Raw genomic sequence first — 24,741 nt, 5'->3', positions numbered from 1 at the left:
ACCACTGTCAATCCTTTTCTTATAGTATAATGATAGATGTTCAAGGTCCACTATATGAGTGAGAACATGTGATACTCAGATCTTTGTTTCTGTGTTCTCTCTTTTGTTAAACCAAAAGAGTCACAGAAAAGATTATCTTCATACTATTCAACTCTAATTACTTAGCATATTTATTTGTTTATATCTACTTTTTAATTTTATATCTCTTTCTTGAACTTTCTAATAAGTTAATGCTCATAACAGTTAGAATATAACAACTCTTTTTTTTTTTTTTTGAGTCAGAGTCTCACTCTGTCACCCAGACTGGAATGCAGTGGCATGCTCACAGCCACCGCAGCCTCGACCTGCTGGCTCATACAATCCTTCCATTTCAGCCTTCTAAGTAGCTGAAACTACAGGCATGTGCCACTATGGCTGGCTAATTTTTCTTGATTTGTTGTAGAGATGAGGTCTCGCTAAGTTGCCCAGGCTGGTCTCGAACCTGTGGGCTCAGGCTATCCTCTCACCTCTGCCTCCCAAAGTACTGGAATTATAGGTGTGAGCTACTGCACCAGCTCAGAATATAACAACTCTTAAGGCCTTTACTTTGAAACAGGCAAACATCTAGTCTCTCTCTGAAAAAGTAAGCTCACTGAAGATATTATTTCTCATAATTCCAATTAAGTTGCCTTGAACTGAGTATTTATTTATTGAATAAATTATTCATAAATTTCCCTATCAGACATAAAAATATCTGATTAAAAGTAGTCTTAAGAGGTATTTGTTGACCTGGTCTTTAATTTTCTATCAATGCTTTAGAAAAATACTGTTTATAACAGTCTGACAATTTCATTTATGAAAAATAAATATCATTTTAATAGATTACCATTAAAGAATTCCAGACCGGGTGCAGTGGCTCAAGCCAGTAATCCCAGCATTTTGGGAGACTGAAGTAAAGGTACTGCCTAAGCCCATGGGTTCAAGAATAGCCTGGGCAACTTGGTAAGACCTCATCTCTACAGCAGATCAAACAATTAGCTGGGTATGGTGGCGCGCGTCTATAGTTCCAGCTACTTGGAAGGCTGAGGCGGAAAGATTGCCTGAGCCCAGCAGGTCAATGCTGGGGTGGTCGTGAGCATGATACTGCATTCCAGCCTGGGTGACAGAGTGAGACTCCAACTCAAAAAAAAAAAAAAAAAAAAGAATTCCAATATATAATCAAACAAAACAAAGTATTCTGTCTGTACTTCACCTTATGGCTTTACAAGATAAATTTATATTTGCTTTACAGAGAAAATTTAGCCAGACAATTCTAAAAGTATGTTGCCAATTAGGTCAATATGTTTTCCAAAAACGTAAAAAAAAAAAAAAAAAAAAAAGAGAGAGAGAAAGAGTTTGGGGACAGAGAGTGTCTACAGCCAAATGTTAAAAAGAAAACAGGTCAAATAATTTTTTGAAAATCTGGACCTCTCCTTATCAAAGCCTCAAATTATTTTATTCACTGTGAATCTCTATGAGTGGGGAAGAGAAATCTAGGTTATAGTACTGGGCATTTATCAAACTTATCTGGCTATGGATTTCATTTTAGAAATGTTTAATTTTGCAGACTTTGTCAAATCATCAGAGTATCTCTTAAGGAAAAGTAAAGTTTTCTAAATTTCAAAATCACTGACAAATTGAAATCCAATTTTAAATACAGAAATAATGGCATTAATGATGCAACATTATTTGCAACATGAAAGCATTAAAAAATGGTTATTTGTATGTGATACAGTACTAGAAAAAGCAAAATTATTTAAAAGAAAAAAATAAATCTGTGTCTCCTCAAAGCCTCAATTTCCAGATGATCAAAATCAGCAAATAGATTAAAGGTAATGTGGGCAAATAAGTAGAAACTGTACAGGTAGCAATAATGAAAGGTTATTTGTAAGCAGGGCTAACTGTATAATACATGAGGGGGGACTCAAAAAAACCCAGAATTATTTTTTGGAGGGTTGGTCCCTTGTAGTACAGGCTTCCTCCACTACATAAGTGCTCTAGAAACTCATTGGCATCAGTGTACCAGCTAGATTCAATGCATTTACCCATTTCATGATTGATGATTTACAAGCATACTTGCCCACATGACATCAAAAACGGCTTGACCCCCAAGCCCCACCCTCCCTATTCACCTGATCTTGCCCTGAGCAACTGTTTTTTGTTTCCCTGGATGAAAAAAGTCCTATTTTGCTGGTGCAGAAAAGACGAAACAAAAAAAACTGCAGAAGCACTAAAAGTCATCAAAATTGATGAGTTAAAAGAAAATATTTTTTTTTTTGGTCAAAGTCTCACTCTGTCATCTCACTCTGTTGCCCAGACTGGAGTGCAGTGGCATGCTTGTAGCACAGCCTCAACTTGCCAGGCTATCCTTCTGCCTCACCTTTCCAAATAGCTGGAACTACAGGTATGCACCACCATATCTGGCTAATTTTTTTATTTATTGTGGAGACGAGATCTCACCAAGTTGCCCAGACTGGTCTCAAACCCCTGGGCTCAGGCAATCTCCTCACCTCAGCCACCCAAAGTGCTGGGATTACAGGCGTGAGCCACCACTCCTGGCCAAAAACTGTTTTGAGCAGTGAAAAAAGCATATCGGTAGATGTACTGCATCAAATAGAGAGTACTTAGAAAGTGACTGAAGTTTAAGTATGCAAGAATAAATACACAATTTTTTGTAAATAAATTCTGGGTTTTTTGGGGTCTCCCTCGTATGTTAAGAAGGAAGGGAGAAAAAGTACAGTATGCAAACTCCATAATTCGTGTAAGAGTGAGATTTCAAAATCTGTCTAAGTGGTCTAATAAGTTGAGCAGGAGAGAAAAACTCAGAGGCAGATATAAACTGTAATTCCAAAAGGATGGTAAATAGTTATGTTGAAAGAGTGGAAGAACAAAGTTGAGAAGCAAAATTTGTAGACAAAGTAATTGAGATAGTGTGTGGTAGCCCAATGAAAACACTCCAAACGGATTTATGCTCTTAGAATTGGTCTAAGAGCATAACTGTGACCTCCCAAAACACACCTAGGAGAACAGTTGCTTGGATAAAAGACTGAGCCAAGCACTTAGGATAGAAAGGTAGGTTGTGCTAGAGGCTGAGAATTCCTGAGAGAAAGGTTGTAACAATAACAGTAGAAGTGAGATGACCATATTGTAAAACATAAAAGTTGCAGCTGTGAACAAAGTTACAAAATCTATTCAGAAAGCAAAGATTTCGTAGTAGCTGACATACACAGTTAAGGAGACTGCAACTTAAAATTCACCAAATGGATTATCAGAACAATGATACTGTAACTTTAATTATATATGAATTACAATATAAAGGATACATTACTTTACCTCACAGAGTGTCCAGAAAGATCCTCCAAAGTGCTATCGGTGTCAAAAGTCTGCTCATAATCTTTAATAGAAAGCTTGCTACTGTTCCCAGATTTCTTTCCTTTATGGGAGCCACGTTCTGAGCCAGACTGTACTTTTTCTTCATCAAGAAGTGAGTTCTGACCATTCCCAATGACTGAATCCAACCCTATAAAGTAAATTTCTTATAAAGCTAAATCCCAATATTAGAAGTTATTGAGAGAAATAACTGACATATACATTTCAACTAAATAATTTTAAAAGTATAAATCAGAATATTTAAAATGGACTTAATACTATTTAAAAAATTTATTTCATGTCTAAAATAAAGTAGTTCATCCTTCTGCCTTCATTTAAGGAATGTGAAGTTTCTTCCGTTAATATTCTCCGCTTGCTATTAGTAAACTGTTCTTAGCTCAACTGGTAATAAAAGACAAGTATATTAAACAAGAATGAAATACTACTCTATCCCTATGAAAAAGTATCCAAAAAGAAAATTTTTAATGATGAAATCCAGAGCTGGGAAAAAAATGGAATCAGCTGTCACTGAACTATATAATTCTTTTGAAAAACTCTATGACGAGAACTATGTAGCCTGATTCATACAAATGTTCATATTCTCTGACTCAGGATAATTTTACTTATAGGGATGTATCTAAAGGAGATGACTGAAACAAACAAAAATCATGCATGGTATTCAATGCATAACTTTATAATTTAAAAATATTTAACCTACATTTCTAACAACATAATAGCTAGCTAAAATGACATAAATAACAGTAACTCAAATATTTAAATAGCATTTTGTAATTTCAAATACACTTCATATATGTTACCATATTGCATTTAAACATCATATGAAGTAAGTACTATATCCTCAATTTATTGATGAGGTAACTAGAGCTCTATGGGGCTTAATAACTTGCTTAAAGAACCACAGTCAATAGCAGAAATAAGACATACATCCAGGTCTCCGGTCTCTAAGTCTAGTATATTATTCATCTTAATTATACATCTAAATAGCAGAATGGGAAAATATTTTTACTATTATATTTTTTTAAAAAGCAGATTACAAAATTGCATATATATTTTAATGGCAGCTAAACATTTTTTAATTTAGATGTATGAAGATCAAAATAAAATGAAAAGTGAAAAAAATTATGATGTATCCCATGTTCATAGCAGCATTAAGTGTCTATTAACTGACAAATGGGTAAGCAAAACGTATTGTATATATACAAGGGAATATTATTCAGCTTTAAAAAGGAAGGACATTCTGACACATGCTACAACATAGATAAACCTTGAAGACATTATGCTAAATGAAATAAGCTACTCACAAAAGGACAAATTTTATATGATTCCACTTACATGAGGTACCTAGAAAAGGCAAATTCATAGAGAAAGTAAAACACTTGTTATCAGGGGTGGGAGAAGGGAAGAATGAGAGTAGGTAAAGAGTTTCTTCAATAGGTAAAGAGTTTCAGTTAGCGATGATAAAAAATTTCTAGAGATGGGTAGTGGTAATGGCTGTACAACAATTTAAATGTACTTAACACCACTGAACTGTATACTTAAAACAGAAATAACCTAAGGCATTATTGATCAATTAGAAAGGATTCTATAATCTAAAATCTACTTATTATTCCTAGGCTAGAAACAAGCTATTAATACTGATTATTTTTATATTTTTCTATAATAAAAATGCAATGCTTTCATAAGAACACTTTATCATTTAATATTATTGTTTAACAATTATTAAATTTAAAATTTTTTCTTGACTTTAAACAACTAGTAATTGTAGATAATATTCTATGCAAGAAAGGTCTAAACTCTAATAAGGGACTTAACAGAGTGAGACTTTGACTCAAAAAAGTAAATTAATAATAATAATAATATTTTTAGAATTACCACTTTAATCTACCAACTACTCTCAACTACAATTTTTGTACACACAAGCAGACACTCGTTTTTTCCAGCAGATGGCACCTCTAAAATAAAAATTATGTATTTTAGAACTTGGGGATCTTGGTGATGAAGGAGAAACTAAGTTTAAGATGATGCTATGGAAAGTAAAATATATAGGGGATTTTTGGCATTGTGAGAAGAGATAAAGGAAACCACAAAATGCTACCTATACTTCATCTAATCTGTTTTAGTTTATAATTTTTTAAAACTTACATTAAATCATATTGCTCAGACTGATAATACCTGATATACCATGTTATTTTAAAATAGTGCAGGATATTGTAGTAGAAGACTGGATACAGGAGTAAGAAGTCAGCATCTGGGCTTTGTCAAAAACAAGTCAATGACCTTAGGTAAGCCACTAACTTAAAAAAGCATTAACAATTGCAAAATAAAAGAATTGAGTAAGATCCGCATTTCCTAAACTGTGTTCAGATGAATTTTAATGCTATAGAATGCTGACTGAAGAAAAGATTGCCCAGTCAAATAAATTTGGAAAATGCTTCAGAGTATAGCCTCATCCTTATCCTAATATAAGTAATGATTATTAGCATACTAAAGTGTTGATGAGTCCTATAGGAAAGAAGCCTGTTTCACTCTAAAAGCATTTTCCAAATTTATGAAACCATGGAGCTTTTATTCTCAGAACACCTATGAAACAGCCTATCTCATGGAACTTGAATTTCATAAGAAAAGAAAGATGTTGGGAAGGACTTGGAAAAGACAGACTTTTGCATAAAATGATGTCTAAATGTCCTATCAAATACTTTCAGAACACTTCTAATCTGCAGCAGAACTATACTAGATTAATAATTAAGAAATAACCTCTCCTAGCACTCTCATTGGAAGTATAAACTGGCACTAGCTTTTGAAAGGCTATTTGGCAAAATAATCCAAATTTTAAACATGGATTTTAAAATTCTAAAAAATTTTAAAATCTAGGATTTTCCCCTATAGGAAAAAAAACAGACGAATGTATTAAAATGTTTATGAGGATATTCAATGCAGTAGTATTCATAATGGAAAAAAGAACATAACCTAAATATCTAGCAATGGGGAATTAGTTAAATAATATATAATATAGTCAAATAATAGAAAACCAGGTAGTCCTTAAAAATAGTAATCCATATATACTGACAGAATGAGATACTTATAATCTACAGACAGAACAACAGCATTCGAACTATGATCCCATGCATGTAAAATTTCCCAGGTATCTATGTCTACAAATTGTCAAGAAGGATTCTTACTAAAAGTGTTAATATTTCACACCCATTAGGATATTCTATTATCAAACAAAACAAAATAAAAAGAGTTGGCACAGATATTTTTAAAAATGGAACCCTTATGCATTGCTGATGGGAATGTAAAATGGTACAGCTGCTATGGAAAACGCTATGACAATTCCTCAAAAAATTAAACATGGGATTACCATTTGATCCAACAATTAATTCTACATCTGGGTGTGTACACAAAAGAATTGAAAGCAGAGGCCGGGTTCGGTGGCTTAGTCTGTAATCCCAGTACTTTGGGAGGTCAAGGCAAGTGGATTGCCTGAGCCCATGGGTTCAAGACCAGCCTGGGCAACTTGGCAAGACTTCATCTCTACAATAAATCAAAAATTAGTCGGACGTGGTAGCACACACCTATAGTTCCAGCTACTTGGAAGGCTCAGGTGGAGGAAGGATCACCAGAGTACAGCAAGTAGAAGCTGGGGTGGCCGTGAGTGTGCCATTGTATTCCAGCCTGGGTGACAGAGTAAGACTCCAACTCAAAAAAAAAAAAGAAAAAAAGAAAGCAGGGACTTAGATATTTGTGCACCAATGTTCATAGCAATTTTATTCACAATAGCTAAAAGGTGAAAACAAAATGTCCATCAACAAATGAATAGTCGGGCTCGGTGGCTCAGCCTGTAATCCCGTGCCTTTGGGAGGTTGAGGTGAGTGGATTGCCTGAACCCGCAGGTTCAAGACCCGCCTGGGCAGCGAGACCTCATCTCTGCAATAAATAAAAAAATCAGTCGGGCGTGGTAGCGCATGCCTGTAATTCCGGCTTCTTGGAAGGCTGAGGCGGAAGGATCGCCGGAGCCCAGCAGGTCGAGGCTGCGGTGGCTGGGAGCGGCCACTGCACTCTAGTCTGAGCGACAGAGTGAGACTTCAACTCAAAAAAAACAAACAAACAAACGAAAAACAAATGAATAAACAAAATGTGGTATATATATAGAAAGGAATATTATTCAGCTTTAAGAAGAAAGAAAATTCTGATACATGATACAACATGGATGAACCTTAAGGATATTATGCTAAGTGAAATAAGTCAGTCACAAAACCACAAATATTGTATGATTCCACTTATATTAGGTAGTCAAATCCATGAAGACAGAAAGCAGAAGACATTGCCAGGAGCTGGTGGGAGGGGTTATTGTTTAATGGTATAAAGTTTCAGCTGGGGAAGATGAAAAAGTTTTAGAGATGGATGGTGGGGATGGTTATACAATAATATGAATGTGCTGAATGCCACTGAACAATACATTTAAAAATGGTTAAAATGATAAATTTTATGTTATATATATATTTTACTACGATTACAATAATACATTTCTAAATGTTAACATTGGGCCGGGTACAGTGGTTTATGCCTGTGATCCGAGGTTGAGGTGGGAAGATCACTTGAGCCCAAGAGTTCAAAATCAGACTAGGCAACACAGACCTTGTCTCTACCAAAAAAAAAAATCAGAAAATTAGCTGGGTGTGGCAGCACATGCCTGCAGTCCCAGCTACTCAGGAACCTAAGGTGGAAGGATCACCTGAGCCCAGGAGGTCCAGGCTGTGGTGAACCATGATCATGCCACTGCACGCCAGCATGGGCAACAGAGTAAGACCCAAACTCAAAAATAAAATAAAACAAAATAAAATAACATAAATCTTAATACTGATTATCTCTAAGTGAAGGGGCTATAGGTGATTTATTTTTAAATATAGTTTTCTGTATTGACTGCTTTCTTTCCTCTAACTTTGTCCGCCCCAACCCCCATTTTAACACAATAAGCAGGGTTTATTTTTACTACTAGAAGAAAACATTTTTGGAAGCTGGAGACCATCCTGTGAATTTAAGGGGCCTCTGCCTAATCACTGTATCTCTTTACCTGAAGACCTACAGAGCAAATTACAGTCAACATTAGAACTGAGGGCATTGAAAGGCATCTTAATCATTCAAAAATACTGAGTGTCAATGGGTCAGCTACTGTGCTAGGTGATGAAATGTACACAGTATCTCTGCTAATTTCATATATGAAAATTATCATATGAAACATCTATTATTATCATCTCTATTTAATAGATAAGGAACTTTGAGCATTATATTTAATGACACTCAGAGATGTATATAATACATTAAATTTTTTAAAAGCAATTATCATTTGCATTTGTTTTTAAAATAAAGCTGTATGTGTATGGCTTTATGTATATACTGGAAAAATATGCATCAAAAATGTTAATAGTAGTTACTGCTGAACAGAAGATTCAAGGAGGATTTGTGTTGCTTGAATGAGTGTTTATCTGTAATTCTTAATTTTTTATCATTGTAAAAGTATTCCTTTTGTATTAAGAAAAAGATTTATAATGTTATATATCAAAATATTTTAATGATTAATATAAAAGCTAATTACATTATTATCATAAAGAAATTCCTCTAACTTCTTATGGAATCAAATAACTTTGGAACACTCCCACAAAATCATTGGTAACAGAAAAAGTCACTGTGTAGAATTTCACTTACATTCTGTCTTTTCCTTTTTTCCTTTCTTTCCTTTAGAAGAAGTAGAAGATCGAGATGATGCAGCTGACTGGGCTCCTGATGAATGCTGGGAAGTAACATCCACAGAGGAAAAATCATAGGCGGACTTTCTGCTAGAATGGTCCTCTTGAATGCCTAAAGTACTACCACCAATACTGTCAAAGAATAAGTAACAGTGATTCAAGAATGAAATAAAGAGTTATAACACAGCTAAAATTAGAGATCTTTAAGAATCTATTTAATCACTAGAAGAAGATAACTACAATCAAAGATGGTTTCTACTTTACTTTTTTTTTCTTACTGCCATAAGCCTGTATTGTTCCCTATGGTTCAATTTATTACTGAGAAAAATCTCAGATGAGTGAAACCAATAAAATCTAATACTTCAGACACATAAGAAATATAACATATATATAACAAATATAAATATATATTCAAATACAGGAAAATGTGGGCTCAGTTGCTATTCAAATTTATAATTTTATATAACCATTTTCCCTCTGATAATCTTATAGAAAACAATAAATTACTTCAATTTGAAAATAAAATGTATCAAATCATATCGAAGTTAAATATCACACAAGAATTAAATTCTTGTTTTTAGTATTTAAAAATGTAATACTTTCTTGACAGTTCAAAATCAAAACTTAAACTTTTCCTAATATAATTTTTCTATTAATCCAACTAGATTTAACTTATTTTTTATAAAATCATCTAATAATTTTATGTAGATTATAATTTGTGATGTGGGCCAGGCACAGTGGCTCACACTTGTAATCCCAGAACTTCGGGAGGTTGAGGAAGGAGGACTGTTTGAGTCCAAGAGGTTGATGCTGTAGTGAGCCATGACCATGCCACTGTACTCCAGCCTGGGCGACGGAGTGAGACTACAACTCCAAAAAAAGTGCAATTTTTTTGATGTACAAAAGTGATGTACCAAAAAAAGCTATTGAATATGAATAAGTATAGATTAATTTATATAGTAACAAAATTTAGAGAAAAATTTCTCTCCAGCAAAGTCTGGTTTGTTTAATATGCGACTTTGTACAAATAATTTAACCTCTGTGCTTCAGTTTCCCCTCTAAAATAGAGATAAGGCCAGGTATGGTGGTTCAGCCCTGTAATCCCAACACTTAGGAGGCTGAGGTGGGAGAATTGCTTGAACCTAGGAGCTCAAGACCAGCCTGGGCAACATAGTGAGATCTCATCTCTACAAAAAGATTTTTAGAAAGCCAGGTGTGGTAGCATGCACCTGTAGTCCTAGCTACTCAAGAAGTTGAGATGGGAGGATCACTTGAGTCCAGAAAGTTGAGGCTGCAGTGAGCTGGGATTGCACCACCGCACTTTAACCTGGGCAACAAAGTAAGAACCCTGTCTTAAAAAAAAAGAAAAGAAATAATAACAATAATATCACATCAGACTATTATAAAAATGAGTTAATATAGGTAAAGTCCCTCAGTCTGCTCAGTGTCTTGCATATGAAGTGCTCAATAATTATTAGGTATTACAACAACTACAGTTATTGTTTTTCAAATCTTTGCACAATTTTAGATGTTTTTCTGAGTATAAAATAACTACTTGGGACCATGAAGTCAACTATCTATCAATTCTTCCTCAATTCCAGAATAGAAACTATTTCTTAAGCTTCTTCTGTTAGTACGCCATGGTATAGTTGCCTAGTACTACACTGGGGATTACAGATTGATTTGACAAACTATTCTCTGCTTACTGTGTGATAGGTTCTGTCCTAAGTACTTTATATTTCATTTGGTCCTATAACAACTCTGTGAGGCAGGGAGGTACTATTATTTTCCCCATTTTACAGAGAAGGAAACTGAGGCATAGGAAGTGATATGCACAAATACAAACACCTAATAATCAGGAGAACCAGGATTTAAACCCGGGAAGATCCAGAGTCCATGATTTTTTTTTTTTTTTCTTTTTTGAGTTGGAGTCTCACTCTGTCGCCCAGACTGGAGTGCAGTGGCCGCTCCCGGCCACCGCAGCCTCGACCTGCTGGGCTCCAGCGATCCTTCCACCTCAGCCTTCCAAGTAGCCGGAATTACAGGCATGCGCTACCATGCCCAGCTGATGTTTTGATTTATTGTAGAGATGAGGTCTTGCTGCCCAGGCGGGTCTCGAGCCCGCGGGCTCAGGCAATCCACTCACCTTAGCCTCCCAAAGGCGCGGGATTACAAGCTGAGCCACCGAACCCGGCTGAGTCCATGATTTTAATAACTGATATGCTATGCAGTCTCTATATGTATCTTTTTTGTAAATGTATTTATTTATTTATGAGACAGGTGTCAGTCACTCTGCTGCCCAGGCTGGAAGTGCAGGATCACAGCTCACTGCAGCCTTGACCTCCTGGGCTCAAGTGATCCTTCCACCTTAGCATCCTAAATAGCTAGAACTACAGGTGTGTGCCACCATGTCTGACTAATTTTTTAATATTTTTGTAGAGACAAGGTCTTGCTATGTTGACCAGGTTGGTCTAGAACTTCTGGGCTCAAGGAATCATCCTGCCTCAGTCTCCCAAATTACTGGGATCACAGGCTACCGCACTTGGCTACATAAATCTTTAAACAAGCAAAATTTGACTAATATTCATATCACATTTCTCATTTGTACATTTTCTCACTTCTCAGACTTTTCATATTGCCAACATATTCTTACTGAGGTTCAAGAGATGATTTTTTGTCTGTCAAAGTCCCACTCCCTGGAGAGGAGACAAAATCATCTTCATATGAAACACTGCTCAGAGGGGTTGTGATGGCATTCAAAGGTCGTGGTGCCGAGGTTCCTCTGTCCACCTTGTCTTCAAGCCCTGTCAAAAGTAATCATTGATGCATGGTTAAAAACAAACAGACAAACAATATAAGAAAAGCATTCCACATGTGGAGAGCAACATGAACGTAGGAATATTTTAGTTTGCTTTTATTAGTGCTTCTTTTCTATTTACCTTTATATCTAACAATACGTATTTAACTTTTTATTAGAACATCTTCAAACATATATGGAAAGAGAGTAGTATAATCAAACTAACATCCTCATCACCCAGCTTCAACAATGACCAATACATGAACAATTAGTTTCAATTAAACCATCCATTCCCGCATCTGTCTGTCACTTCTCCTAAAGTCTTTTGAAGAAAATCCCAGATAATAAATCATTTCATCTCTAAATATTTCATCTTAACTATAAAATCTTAATGAAAATCTAACAGATTTAAGAACTCAATTTTCTTATTAAAAAATAAGGGTGTTGATTTAAGTACTTTATTTTCATCAAAAGAACTTTCACATCAAAATAAATTTAAAATTACCATGAATAGAAATAAGTGGTTAAACAAAAGAGAACAGCAGCATATAAAAATCTGTGTAAGATCATAAAGAAGTGACTTAAGGCCGGGCTCAGTGGCTCAGCCTATAATCCCAGCATTTTGGGATTATATATATAACCTAGCAAGACCTTGTCTCTACAATAAAATTAAAAATAGCCGGGTGTGGTAGTGTGCGTCTGTAGTTCCAGCTACTCGGAAGGCTGAGGCGGATGGATCGCTGGAGCCCAGAAGGTTGACGCTGGGGTGGCTGTGAGTATGTGTGCCACTGCACTCCAGCCTGGGCAAAGGAGCGAGACTCCAACTCAGGAAAAAAAAAAAAAAGAAGTGACTTAATATGAATTCCAGGAAAAAGCAATGTGATAACCAGTTGAGCATAAAATGAACAGATGAAAGCAATCCATTTGTCAAATAATTTGTTGACTATAAAGAATAGAAACCTCTAACCTGAAAATTCTAAGGCTATGTTAGTATAAAATGAGCAGAATCCACCTACAGCAGGAAGAACTGAGAAGGGAACTTAAAGGAATTTAGTCCATCATAGAGAAGGAGAGTTATGTTGCAGAATTTTAGGAATAAGAGTGAACTTTAGAAGTTACTGTTGTAAGACTCTATAAATATATCTACATTACTGTTCAAAGTCTGGTTGCTATTAAAATTAGTTCAGATAAACAGTAATAGAGTTGTTTCCATATTAGAAATGACACTACCGTAGCCCCACCTCTCAATTCCTGACCACTTCATTTTTTAGGATTCACAAGTCATTATGTTAAGAAACGCACTTAGTTTCTATTTAAAATAAGTACATTTAACTATGGTCACAGAAAAATCTAGTATACACTTGATATATACCCAATCCTGAATGTCACCTATAAATTTCTCTAAACCTGATTAAAATTTCTGCAACCATCAGTTAACTATTTTTTATGACAATCACAACTAAAAAATAAAATTTTAAAGATTAAGTAATACTGTAGTTGAGCTTTGCAGGAAATTTAGAAGATCTCGAATATGGACAATAATAAGTCTCCATCATCCTTACAATGAACAATGAAAAATGTGTACTGAAGTATATATTTTGTACAAAAACCATGAAATAATTTATCTTAAGATAACATACAAATTGTACAAGTCTTAATTATTTTTCTCACCTTTTCCATATAACTGATACGATTTTGTGAAAATATTAATAACACTGTGTGGACTTCCCTTTGCCAATTCTTCCCATGGCCCTTTGCTTTCTATACCACCAATGTGCCCAAAAAGTGGCAAGAATTTTTCAGCTTCCTTCTGAAACTCTTTAATAGGTTCATAAGTATTTCTCTCTCCAGCACAAAATTCCTTGTCTTTTAAAATTTCTGCTACCTTCAAAAGGGGCTGTCCATTCTGGCCTCCCTCTTCTTCCGAGAGACTTCCTTCACTAAGAAGAGGCCCTTCACTGACTGAATCTATGCTGGAACCAAGAGACATTTTGGCTTTGTCTTGAGAACAGACTTGCATATCAGAGCTAGAAAAGTCAGTCTGCCTTTTACACAACTGTGCCAGCAGCCCTTCTGGTTTTGGACCAGGGGATCTCATTCTAAAGCTTGATATGGCACTCTGAGGTCTTATCATCTCAGGAAGCTTTTTAAATTCACTAAGGTTGCCTACACCAGGAAGATCATCATCAAAAGTTGCATGAGATACACAGGTTCCCAGCATCTTCTGAATTCGGGCAGAGAAAACATCTTCTGGATTATCTTTCACAGGTGGGCTTATAGGCTTGGTCCAAGGTCCATCCTCTTGAGGTGCTTGTTGCACATCATACTCAGTATTCCACGTTGACCCATAGTTAATGTTGGCCCCAGCTAATTTCTTGGCTTCACTTTCAATTCTGCTGGACAAAGAAGCAGCTGTTGCTTTCAATGCTTCAATACGATCCAATTTACTTTTATATTGACTGGCACTAGGTTTTAACAAGGCATCTGGATGAGCAGCTGGTGAGGTCAGATACGGTTGAGGTGTAAAAGTTAATGGCCCTGAAGCCACATTATGATTCTTCCTAGTTGGTAAGATAGATTCAAAATCCTTATGCAAAATTCCTACATGTTCTAGACTCAAGAGATGGGAGAGTAAATTTCCAGCTGTTCCAACAAGAGGCTGTGGTTGAGGATGGTGAACTCGTGGGCTCAATCTGTCAGGCTGCATCCATGTAGGTTCCATCAAGTCTCTTCTGGAAATGAAAGTCACAAGATGTTAGTTAACTAAACCACTATTTTTTTTTTACTAGTTTTGTCTTTTTCTGAAAATAAAAGCAATCATACACACAACATAAAAAAGGACAGACAAGGCCGAGCTTAGTGGCTCAGCCTATAATCTCAGCACTTTGGGAGGCTGAGGCGAGTGGATTGCCTGAGCCCATGGATTTGAGACCAGCCCAGGCAACTTGGTGAGACCTTGGCTCTACAATTAAAAAAAAAAAAATTAGCTGGGCATGGTAGCACACGCCTATAGTTCCGGCTACTTGGAAGGCTGTGGCAGAAGGATCACCAGAGCCCATCAGGTTGACGCTGGGGTGGCCATGAGTGTGCCACTGCACTCCAGCCCGGGTGACAGAGTGAGGCTCCAACTCATAAATAAATAAATAAATAAACAAATAAATAAATAAATAAATAACAACCAAAAAAGGATAAACAAAAAATAAAGATCATTCATACTTAATCAAAAAGAGGCACTATTAATATTTCATTTAGAATTATATCCTTCCAAACATTTGTGTACATTGTTTTGGTAGTATTGCTTGCACAAATATGGGACTTTACCTTACATAATATTCTGCAAACTGCTTTTTTCAACTAAGACACTACATGTTTTTAAACTATTAATTAAAGAGAAAGCAATAAAACCTTTAAAACTCTATGGACAAAATTCTTTAGAACACTGGCACTATCCCTTTAAAAATAATGTTATACTAAACAGAAACACTTAAGATTTCTAGATATTAATGATATAGAATATTCTAATCAACAAATATTTACTAAATGCTGAACATATATGTTTAACAATGTGTTTACTAAATAAGGAGATTATTACAACCTGCTTCTAAAAAAATTAATGAACATCAAACAAATGCAAAACTATGAGTACCAATTATAAATATACAATAGAGGAAAATTTGTCCATAAATCTAGAAACAGAATATAGATGTTCCTAGACAACATTATCTATATTCACCTATGTTTCCAGACTATAGGTTCCTTTTATATTAAGGAATAGTACAGGGAGATTTAAAGACAGATGTCAACTATTAAGAAAACGCTTAGAGGAATTCTATGAAGTTTTTGTTCTTGGTCTTGTCCATTATTTTTGGATAATGACATAAAGATATGCTTATCAAATTTGCAGATGACAGAAAGCTGGGAGGCATAGCTAACCCCCAAAATGACCAAATTATGATTCAAAATTATTTGTAAAGGCTGCAAACTTAGATCAAACTATAATGGATAAATGTAAAGTCCTATGATTGAGCTTTAAAAAAAATCTCCAAGAGAGTAAACATAGTGATAAAGGAATGGAAAAGCATGTCATGCAAAATTTGGTTGAAGATTAAGTTGTATCAGTCTTTTATACTGAATTGCTGCTAAGAAGAATGAAATGAAGGAAGACTAGAGTGCAGATTATATGCTAGAGAAAATAGAGTATTACAAATGCAAGATGTGGGGTTATCAGAGCCTAAGCTAAAATGGTAGTAATGAGAATACAAAGGAAGTTATAATAGAAAACATACTGATAAGTAAAATCCAAGAGCTTTAAATTCAAAAATTTACAATCCTAATTTTATGATAGGTGCTATGTTGATGGTAGAGAAACAGGGGAAAACAAAAATGAATATATTTAATCCAATTTAGACTTAATCCTTACATTTTAGGATTTCATAATCTAGCAGGGATGACAGACAGATAAAATATAACGTCATAAGTACAAAAACAAAGATTTTATGAAGTTCAACAGAGTATAGACAGGGAAAAACTGACTCTGTTAGCCAAGGAAAGTGACTTTTGAGATGCATCTTCCAGGTCTTCAAAGTCAAATATGTAATTTGGAGTTTTCCAGATAGCTAATAAATAATGATAGAGTATGAAAGGCAAGGAAAAGAAAGCATAAAGTAATATGCTTTTAAGCATAAAGATATGTGAAGACTATTAACAGCAATGAAGATGCTACGGAATGGGTTGTGAGAAGGTGGAGACAATAGTTTAGACATCACCGACTGAAGAAATCTAATATCAAAAGAAGGGTGAGGGACTGATTGATGCAAGATAGTAAGGTCTAATACTAGTTTTATTTGGTTCGTTTTAAATATTGAATTATTTGTTTAGAATTAGAAGGAAATTCAGAGAAAGGTAAAAATTGAAGACATGAATCCAGCACAGTATGTTTGACACCAATAATGGAACTGATATGCACTAGACAGTATACTGTCTAAAAGTATTCATATTCAAAAAAATTTGGGGTTCTTTTATAGTTAAAGTTTGACATAGACTTACAACCTTAAATATATCATAGGAGACATTTTACTTTTAGGAGGTAGTATATAGAATAGTTAAGTTAAAAGAACAGGCTTCGGGAGTCAGATTGCCTGTGTTCAAACCCATCTCTACCAATGTTTCAACGTTTGAAAAAGTTAATTACATTCTGGGCCTCAATCACCTCTTCTGTAAAACAGGAATAACAACAGTGCCTAACTCCGAGAATTACAAGATTAAATAAAATAATACATGCAAAGTATTTAGATTAGTACCTGGAACCTAAGAAACACTCAATAGATGTTAGCTATTTTTATCAATATTATTATTCTCAGGGCGAGGGGATAAGAGGATCCTATGTTTTAACTCAAATCTGTAAAGTGATTTAATTTCCATTTGTGCATTCTCAAAGAGTTTAAAAATCTCTCTTCCCAAAATGTATAATTGTTAAGCATATAATCTCAAAAATCACCTTAATTTCCATGCTCAAATAGGTTTTTTTTTTTTACTTTATTGCAAACAATATGCAGGAGACCTCCCAAACAATTGGAATTATTTTTTGGAGGGTAGGCTCCTTGTAGCATAGGCTTCCCCCATTAGGTAAGTGTTCTAAGGAACCCACTGGCATTGTTGTGAGAGGCTGCATTCGGTTTCAGTGAACTTTTTTTAGAGATTCCTTCAATGCATTTGCCCATTTCATGATGAATGATTTACAAGTGCACCTGTCCCACGCTCAGTATTCAGTAAAACAGCATGATCCCTATGCCCCACCCTCCCTATTCTCTTGATCTCATGTTGAGCAACTTTTGTTTTCCCGGATGAAAAAAGTCCTCAAAGGGAAACATTTTGCCAATGTAGAAGAGGTGAAACAAAAAATGACAGAAGCATTAAAAGGCATCAAAACGGAGGAACTCAAAACTGTTTTAGGTAGTGGAAAAAGCATCTCAACACGTTTACTGCATCAAATGAAGACTACTTTGAAGGTGACTGAAGTTTATTTTTTAATTTTTTTTATTTTTGAGTTGGAGTCTCACTCTGTCGCCCAGACTGGAGTGCAGTGGCCGCTCTCGGCCACCGCAGCCTCAGCCTGTTGGGCTCCGGCGATCCTACCGCCTCAGCCTTCCGAGTAGCCGGAATTACAGGCATGCGCTACCACGCCTGGCTGATTTTTTGATTTATTGTAGAGATGGGGTCTCGCTACCCAGGCGGGTCTCGAACCCGCGGGCTCAGGTAATCCACTCACCTCAGCCTCCCAAAGGCGCGGGATTACAGGCTGAGCCACCGAGCCCGGCTGTGACTGAAGTTTAAACATGCAAGAATAAATACACAATTTTTAGCCGGGCCCGGCTGTGACTGAAGTTTAAACATGCAAGAATAAATACACAATTTTTAGCCGGGTTCGGTGGCTCAGCCTGTAATCCCGCGCCTTTGGGAGGCTGAGGTGAGTGGATTGCCTGAGCCCGCAGGTTCGAAACCCGCCTGGGCAGCGAGACCTCATCTATACAATAAATCAAAAAATTAGCCAGGCATGGTAGCACATGCCTGTAATTCCGGCTACTCGGAAGGCTGAGGCGGAAGGATCGCCGGAGCCCAGCAGGTTGAGGCTGCGGTGGCCGGGAGCGGCCACTGCACTCCAGTCTGGGCGACAGAGTGAGACTCCAACTCAAAAAATAAATAAAATAAAATAAAATAAAATAAATAAATACACAATTTTTAATAAATAAATTCTGTTTCTTGTGGGGATCACCCTCCTTGTATATTACAAAAAAAAAAAACAAAACATCCTTAAGAAAATTTGCCAGGCATGATGGCTTATGTCTGTAGTTCCAGCTACCCAGGAGGCTGAGGCAGGAAAATCACTTGAGCCCAGGAGGTTGAGTCTGCAGTGAACTATGATTGTGCCACTGCACTCCAGTCTGGGCAACAAAACAAGACCCTGACTCAGAAAAGAAGGAAAATCTTGAATAGCAGTAAATACAGAAATGCCTTTTGAAAAATATTCACCACAAATACTTTAAAAGATTCACTCATCCAATAAATTGTATTGTGTGTTCAGTTCAGAGAAAGCTAAAGTGTTTCCAATTGTAGAGGAAATTGACATTTACATTAAAGGATAGGTAAAATCTGACATTTAAAATAGGGCATACAGTAAGTACAGATGTACAATATGCTCAAGAATCCATCAGAAAATATTAACCGATTTCTAAATAAACCTCTCTGCCCTCTTATTCACACAGAACAGTCAACAAAATTCACTGAGTATAGACCATGCTACTAAATTTCATGGAAAGAAAAAGCCCTAATCATCTTTCATTCTTCCCTTTTTACCTTGCAAGAGGCTGTGGAGGTTCTGATAGAGACATGTCACTACTGGAAGATGCACTTGGGGGACGTTCCTGTACTTTGTTTTCTTTGTCAGATTCTCCAGATGGCTGATACCCTGGTCTGGCCTAGGAGAAAAGGATATCAAATGTAACTGACTTCCATTACAAACATATATTCAGGTAGCACATAAGATGAACATTAAGTCACCTCAGCTTCACAAAGATTATAAAACATAGGGGTTCTTTGCCCCTCAAATAAAACTAATTCAAATTTAGTTTGCCTCAAAAATAAACATTACAATTAACAGCAAAACATCATCTAGAATCCAACAGGAGTACTTAATCCTAATCACATAATTAGAAGGAAGTAATGTTCTGTCTAAACTTCAATTTTTTCATCTGTTAAGTAGAAATAATGCAGCATCTACTCTTCTTAGGGTTGTGAGGATTTACCAAAACTTAATCTTGTAAGTAAAGCCTTCAAAACAGTTTGTGGTTCATGGTAGGTGCTCAATGTTGTTATTCTTTAAAACATTAGCACACCAAACTAAGATATTCTCAATTTCAGTACAGATCACAAAACTAAGTACAGTTGACCCTTGAACAACATAGGCCTGAACTGCACAGATTCACTTATATTTGGATTTTTTTCAACAAATACATTGGAAAATTTTGTGGAGATATGCCAACAATTTGAAAAAAAAGTGGACAAATATCATAGCCTAGACATATCAAAAAAATAAAGAAAAATGTATGTAGGTACTAGTCTATCTTATCATTTACTACCATAAAATATACACAAATTATAAAAAGTTAAAATTTAGCAACAAGCACACAAACACGGACCATATATGGCACCATTTGCAGTCAAGAGAAATGTAAACAAACATAAAGATGTAGTATTAAATCATTACTGCATAAAACTAACTGCAGTACATACTGTTCTACTGTAATAATTTCATAACTACCTCCTGTTGCTATTGCAGTGAGCTCAAGTGCTGTAAGCCTGTGCTTAAAACACCCTGTGATACTGATCACCTTCACATGACATTTTGCAATAAAAGTGATCGCTCATGGGTCTCACCTATTTTTCATCGTATTTAGTGCAATACCATATACCTTGAATAATATCATGGGATTCAAACAAAGTGCCAATAGTGATGCTGAAAATGCTCCCAAGAAGCAGAGTAAAGTCATGACATTACAAGAAAAAGCTCAATTGCTTGATAGGCATATCTATAGACTCTAATATGACTTGAAAAAAAGTGAAGTCATTACATGATAATTTAAAGAAGGCCAAGGATCTACAGTTGGAGTATTTAATGCCAGCAAAGGATAGTTTGACAATTTTAGAAAGACGTTTGCCTTAAAAAAAAAAAAAAAAAGTTAACAGGAAAAGCAGCTTATGCCAACCAAGAAGCAACAGAAAAGTTCCCAGACACCATTAAGAAAATCACTGAGAAGGAAGAATATTTGTTTGAAGACTTGTAATGCAGATGAAATTGCCCTATTCTGGGGGGGGAGGGGAGTCACAAAGAACATTTATTAGTAAGGAAAAGAACCAAGCACCAGGATTTAAGGCAAGAAGGGACAGGCTAGCTCTACCATTTTGTGCAAATGCAGTTGGGTTTATGATCAGAGTCGTCATTACCCCCATGCTTTGAAGGGAAAAGAGAAACACAAATTGCCAGTCTTTTGCTTGTACAACAAGAAGGTCCAGATAATAAGAATCCTTTATCTGAACTGGTTCTATTGATACTGAAGTCAGAAAGTACACTACCAATAGGGGACTGATTTTTAAAGTTCCTTTGATATTGGACCATGCCCCTGACCACTCAGAACCCCATGAGTTCAACGCCAAAGGTGTCAAAGTGGTCTACTTGCCCCCAAACACAACATCTCTAATTCAGTCTCTAGACTGGGGGTCAATACGAACGCTTAACACTCATTACACATGGTATTCTATGAAAACAATTGTCAGTGCTATGGAAGAGAACCCTGATAGAGAAAACGCGGATTTATGGAAGGATTATACCACTGAAGATGCTATTGTTATAGAAAAAGCCATGAAAGGCATCAAGCCTGAAACAATAAATTCCTGCTAGAGAAAACTGTGTCCAGATGTTATACATGACTTCACAAGATTGACTTCACAAGATTGACTCACAAGAGTCAATCAAGGAAATCATGAAAGAGACTATGGACATGGCAAAATAAAAAAAATTAAAAATGTGTGAGGTGGCAGTGAAGGTGAAGTTTCAAGTTACAGACCTTGGAGAAATTCAAGATCTAGTAGACACTACACAAGAGGAATTAACAGAAGACTACTTGGTGGAGTTGACGGCTTCCAAGCTAGTGCCAGACAATGACAAAAACATGAAGGAGGCGGTGCCAGAACACAAATTGACATTAGACAACTTGGCAGAAAGGTTCTTATTACTCAAGACTGCTTTAGACTTCTTTTACAACATGGACCCTTCTATGATGCGGGCACTAAAACTAGACAAACAGTGGAATAAAAATTGGTACTGCACAGAAAAATTTTTAGGGAAATGAAAATGTAAAAACGTCAGAACGAAATTCCAATGTATTATTGTAAAGTTATGCTGAGTGTGCCTATGTCTCCTGCCTCCCCTTCCACCTTCTCCACCTTTTCTGCCTCTGCCACCCCTGCTACTCCTGCCACAGCAGGACCAACTCCTCCTCTTCCTCCTCTTCCTCAGCCTACTCAATGTGAAGATGATGAAGATGAAGACCTTTAAGATGATTCACCTTCACGTAATCAATAGTCAATATAATTTTTTCCCTTAATATTTTCTTTACAACATTTTCTTTAGCTTACTTCATTGCAAGAATACAGTATATAATACATATACAAAATATGTGTTTATCAACTCTATATGTTGTAAGGCTTACAGTCAACAGTGGGCTATTAGTAGTTAAGTTATGGGGAAGTCAAGTTTTACGTGGATTTTTGACTGTGCAGGGGTCGGTACCCCAACCCTGATGTAGTTCAAGAGTTATACTTGAGTGAAACTATATTTCACTAACATAATCTAACTTTATTTACTCAGTACTACAACGAAAACTAAGCAGGGCTAAAACTAACAGCAATGAAGCAAGGAAAAGAGATCAATAACAATCACTGTAGGAAACTCTAAGGTCTTATTTTCCATTATCTTTATCACATTATTCTTACTATTTAATACATTTCATGAAAGGCGATGATTATTATACATATCACCTGAGAACAGTCGGAATATTATGACTGACGAATAATTTTTAAATAATATAGCAAATAAGCTCTTCCTAACTATGAATTACTACCCTTTGTATTCCTGTTTACTATTACCTGTGTTTCCTGTGTAGCATGTTGATGAGATGGCTCTTCGAGCAAGGTCTTTCCTAGTAACAATTTGGAGTATGTTTCCTGTAGTCGCCTAGTTGCTGATGGCTCTGAAGGAGGCACATTTTTTACTTTAGCAAAAGCTTCTTTCTGTTTCCGGTAGAGCTCTTGTAATCGTTTGTTCCTCTGCTCAGTGGCCTCCTTTTGAGCCTTCTTCTCTTCATTTTGCTTCCTCCTCCTTTCCTCCTGCTGTCTAACAATGTACTGTCGTACCTCATCTGTGTCATAGTGGCGCTTTTTGGAAATAACAGGGGCATCTTCATTAGCTGTTATTTTGTCAGGTTTTCTTTTTACTGGGCTATGACTCCTAGGAGCTTGTACTGGTGCTGATGACTTCTGATTCTGTAACTCTCCAGTCTCTTGCCTTGTAGTCTGAGCTGTAGAATCCAGCTGTAGGTCATCAAGAATGCCACGAATCTCAACAGGCAAAAAGTCCTTATTTAAGGCAGAATTTTCTTCCTGTTTATTATCTGGAAGAGATGGAGCTAATTTCTTTATATTATTTTCACACCGAGCTCTACTTCTCGAACGTTCTGAACTTTGTGGAAGATGTCTATGTAAAATATCCAACCTGGGATCAGATTCTGCTCTTCCAATATGGCCCCCTGAAAAGTATGAATTGTTAGTGATATACTAAAATTCCATAAATATTCCTAAGATATATTGCACACAGAAGAAAACTAGGGCATTTCACTTTATCTTTAAAAAATCCAATATCCTATAGTCCTCTAAAGAACATTATAAAAGGAAAGAAAAACCTTTTTGGAAGTAAAAGAAATTTCAAACTTCTAAAAACCTATACTTCCTTGAGTTTTAAAAGTGTACCTATCATTCAATATTTCTGACAAAAAGACAGATCTTATGGTTTGAAGTGAATATTTAACACTACTATTTCTCTCTCACGTACAGATTTAAAGTTACTAGTTCTCTCCCTCTAGGAACCCTCAAAAGGCTGTTAAAAAATGCCTTTTAGTAGAAGCCATCCTAATAAGAATCAAAGAAATGAAAGATACTTTACGAATCTTAAAAATGGTAATTTTTAAAAGATCAAACTCCATATGCCAAATAATGGCACTGAAAATATTAATTTTTCTGAAAATTCTGTAACACTGATCTATTTTACATTTACATTAAATGGCACTATATTAGATGAGTTTATCAGAGAATTTATGAAGTTTAATTTATATTTCCTGTTGGCAAAGAAAATACATAATTTAGCCTCTCATATGATCACTTTCACATTTTTAAAACATCTATAAAACAAATCTTCAAATCTTTTAAAAATTTTGAGTATTTTACCCTATTTCCAGAGAAACAGGACAAAGTTTAGTAAGAAGTACATGAAGAACATAATGTTTCCTTCAACTAGAACTGTTTCACATAGCCAAGGATTTTGGTCTATTTTGCTTACTCTGAAGCCCTAGAAATTAGAGCAATGCCTGTTATGTAGTGGGCATCCAGAAAAATATTTGTCAATTAAATGTTGTCTCCACAACACTCCAGTGAATGACAAAAAATTAAATATATAGAAAAAGATCATTTTATCATCTAAATATTTGCTGACATGGTATTAGGCTGAGAATACACGTGAGTTTATTTATGAGCTAGATAAAAGTGAAGAGGGCCAAATACAAAGTACTGTATTTCCAAAATGATTTCTATATACCAAATTATAGTTAGATTGCATCTCACTGAATCCATTCCAAATGCTCCAATTAACTGACACAGTATGGCTGCTGAAAAGAAAAGCTGGTTTGTGAGTATTTATATATCATTTCTTAAAACTAATGTTCATGAAAAAATAACCAGTTATTTCAAATGGCATTTAAGACACTTAAATAAGAGAAAAGCAATGGACTTGAGGGTCAAACTGAAGAGTTCTAGATCCTATATCAAATCTTGCTCCCACTGACTATATACCCTTAAGACAAATCACATCTTTTTCACAGCTTGTTTCCTAATCTGTCAAACAAACAAACAAAAAATCCAACCATGTGAATGTTTGTGTTTTTTGTTTATATGGGGATGAGACAG

General features: G+C 35.7%; 1 protein-coding gene across 1 annotated transcript in view; it reads right to left on the bottom strand.

Moving 5' to 3' along the window:
* Window positions 1–24,741, bottom strand: part of CEP350 (centrosomal protein 350) — a 133,365-nt gene that overhangs the window by 80,963 nt on the left and 27,661 nt on the right. Inside the window, exons 9-14 of the mRNA XM_021715172.1 lie at window positions 22,654–23,312; window positions 19,306–19,427; window positions 13,624–14,684; window positions 11,809–11,959; window positions 9,115–9,287; window positions 3,352–3,538 (exon numbers count right to left, since the gene is read on the bottom strand). Of these exons, the coding sequence (XP_021570847.1) occupies window positions 3,352–3,538; window positions 9,115–9,287; window positions 11,809–11,959; window positions 13,624–14,684; window positions 19,306–19,427; window positions 22,654–23,312 (2,353 nt within the window). The remainder of the gene's footprint in view (window positions 1–3,351; window positions 3,539–9,114; window positions 9,288–11,808; window positions 11,960–13,623; window positions 14,685–19,305; window positions 19,428–22,653; window positions 23,313–24,741) is intronic.

This window comes from Carlito syrichta, unplaced genomic scaffold (assembly GCF_000164805.1).
Source record: "Carlito syrichta isolate Samal-C Ts95f unplaced genomic scaffold, Tarsius_syrichta-2.0.1 Scaffold306782, whole genome shotgun sequence".
Lineage (NCBI taxonomy): Eukaryota > Metazoa > Chordata > Mammalia > Primates > Tarsiidae > Carlito > Carlito syrichta.
This window is presented reverse-complemented; position numbering and strand designations above follow the sequence as displayed.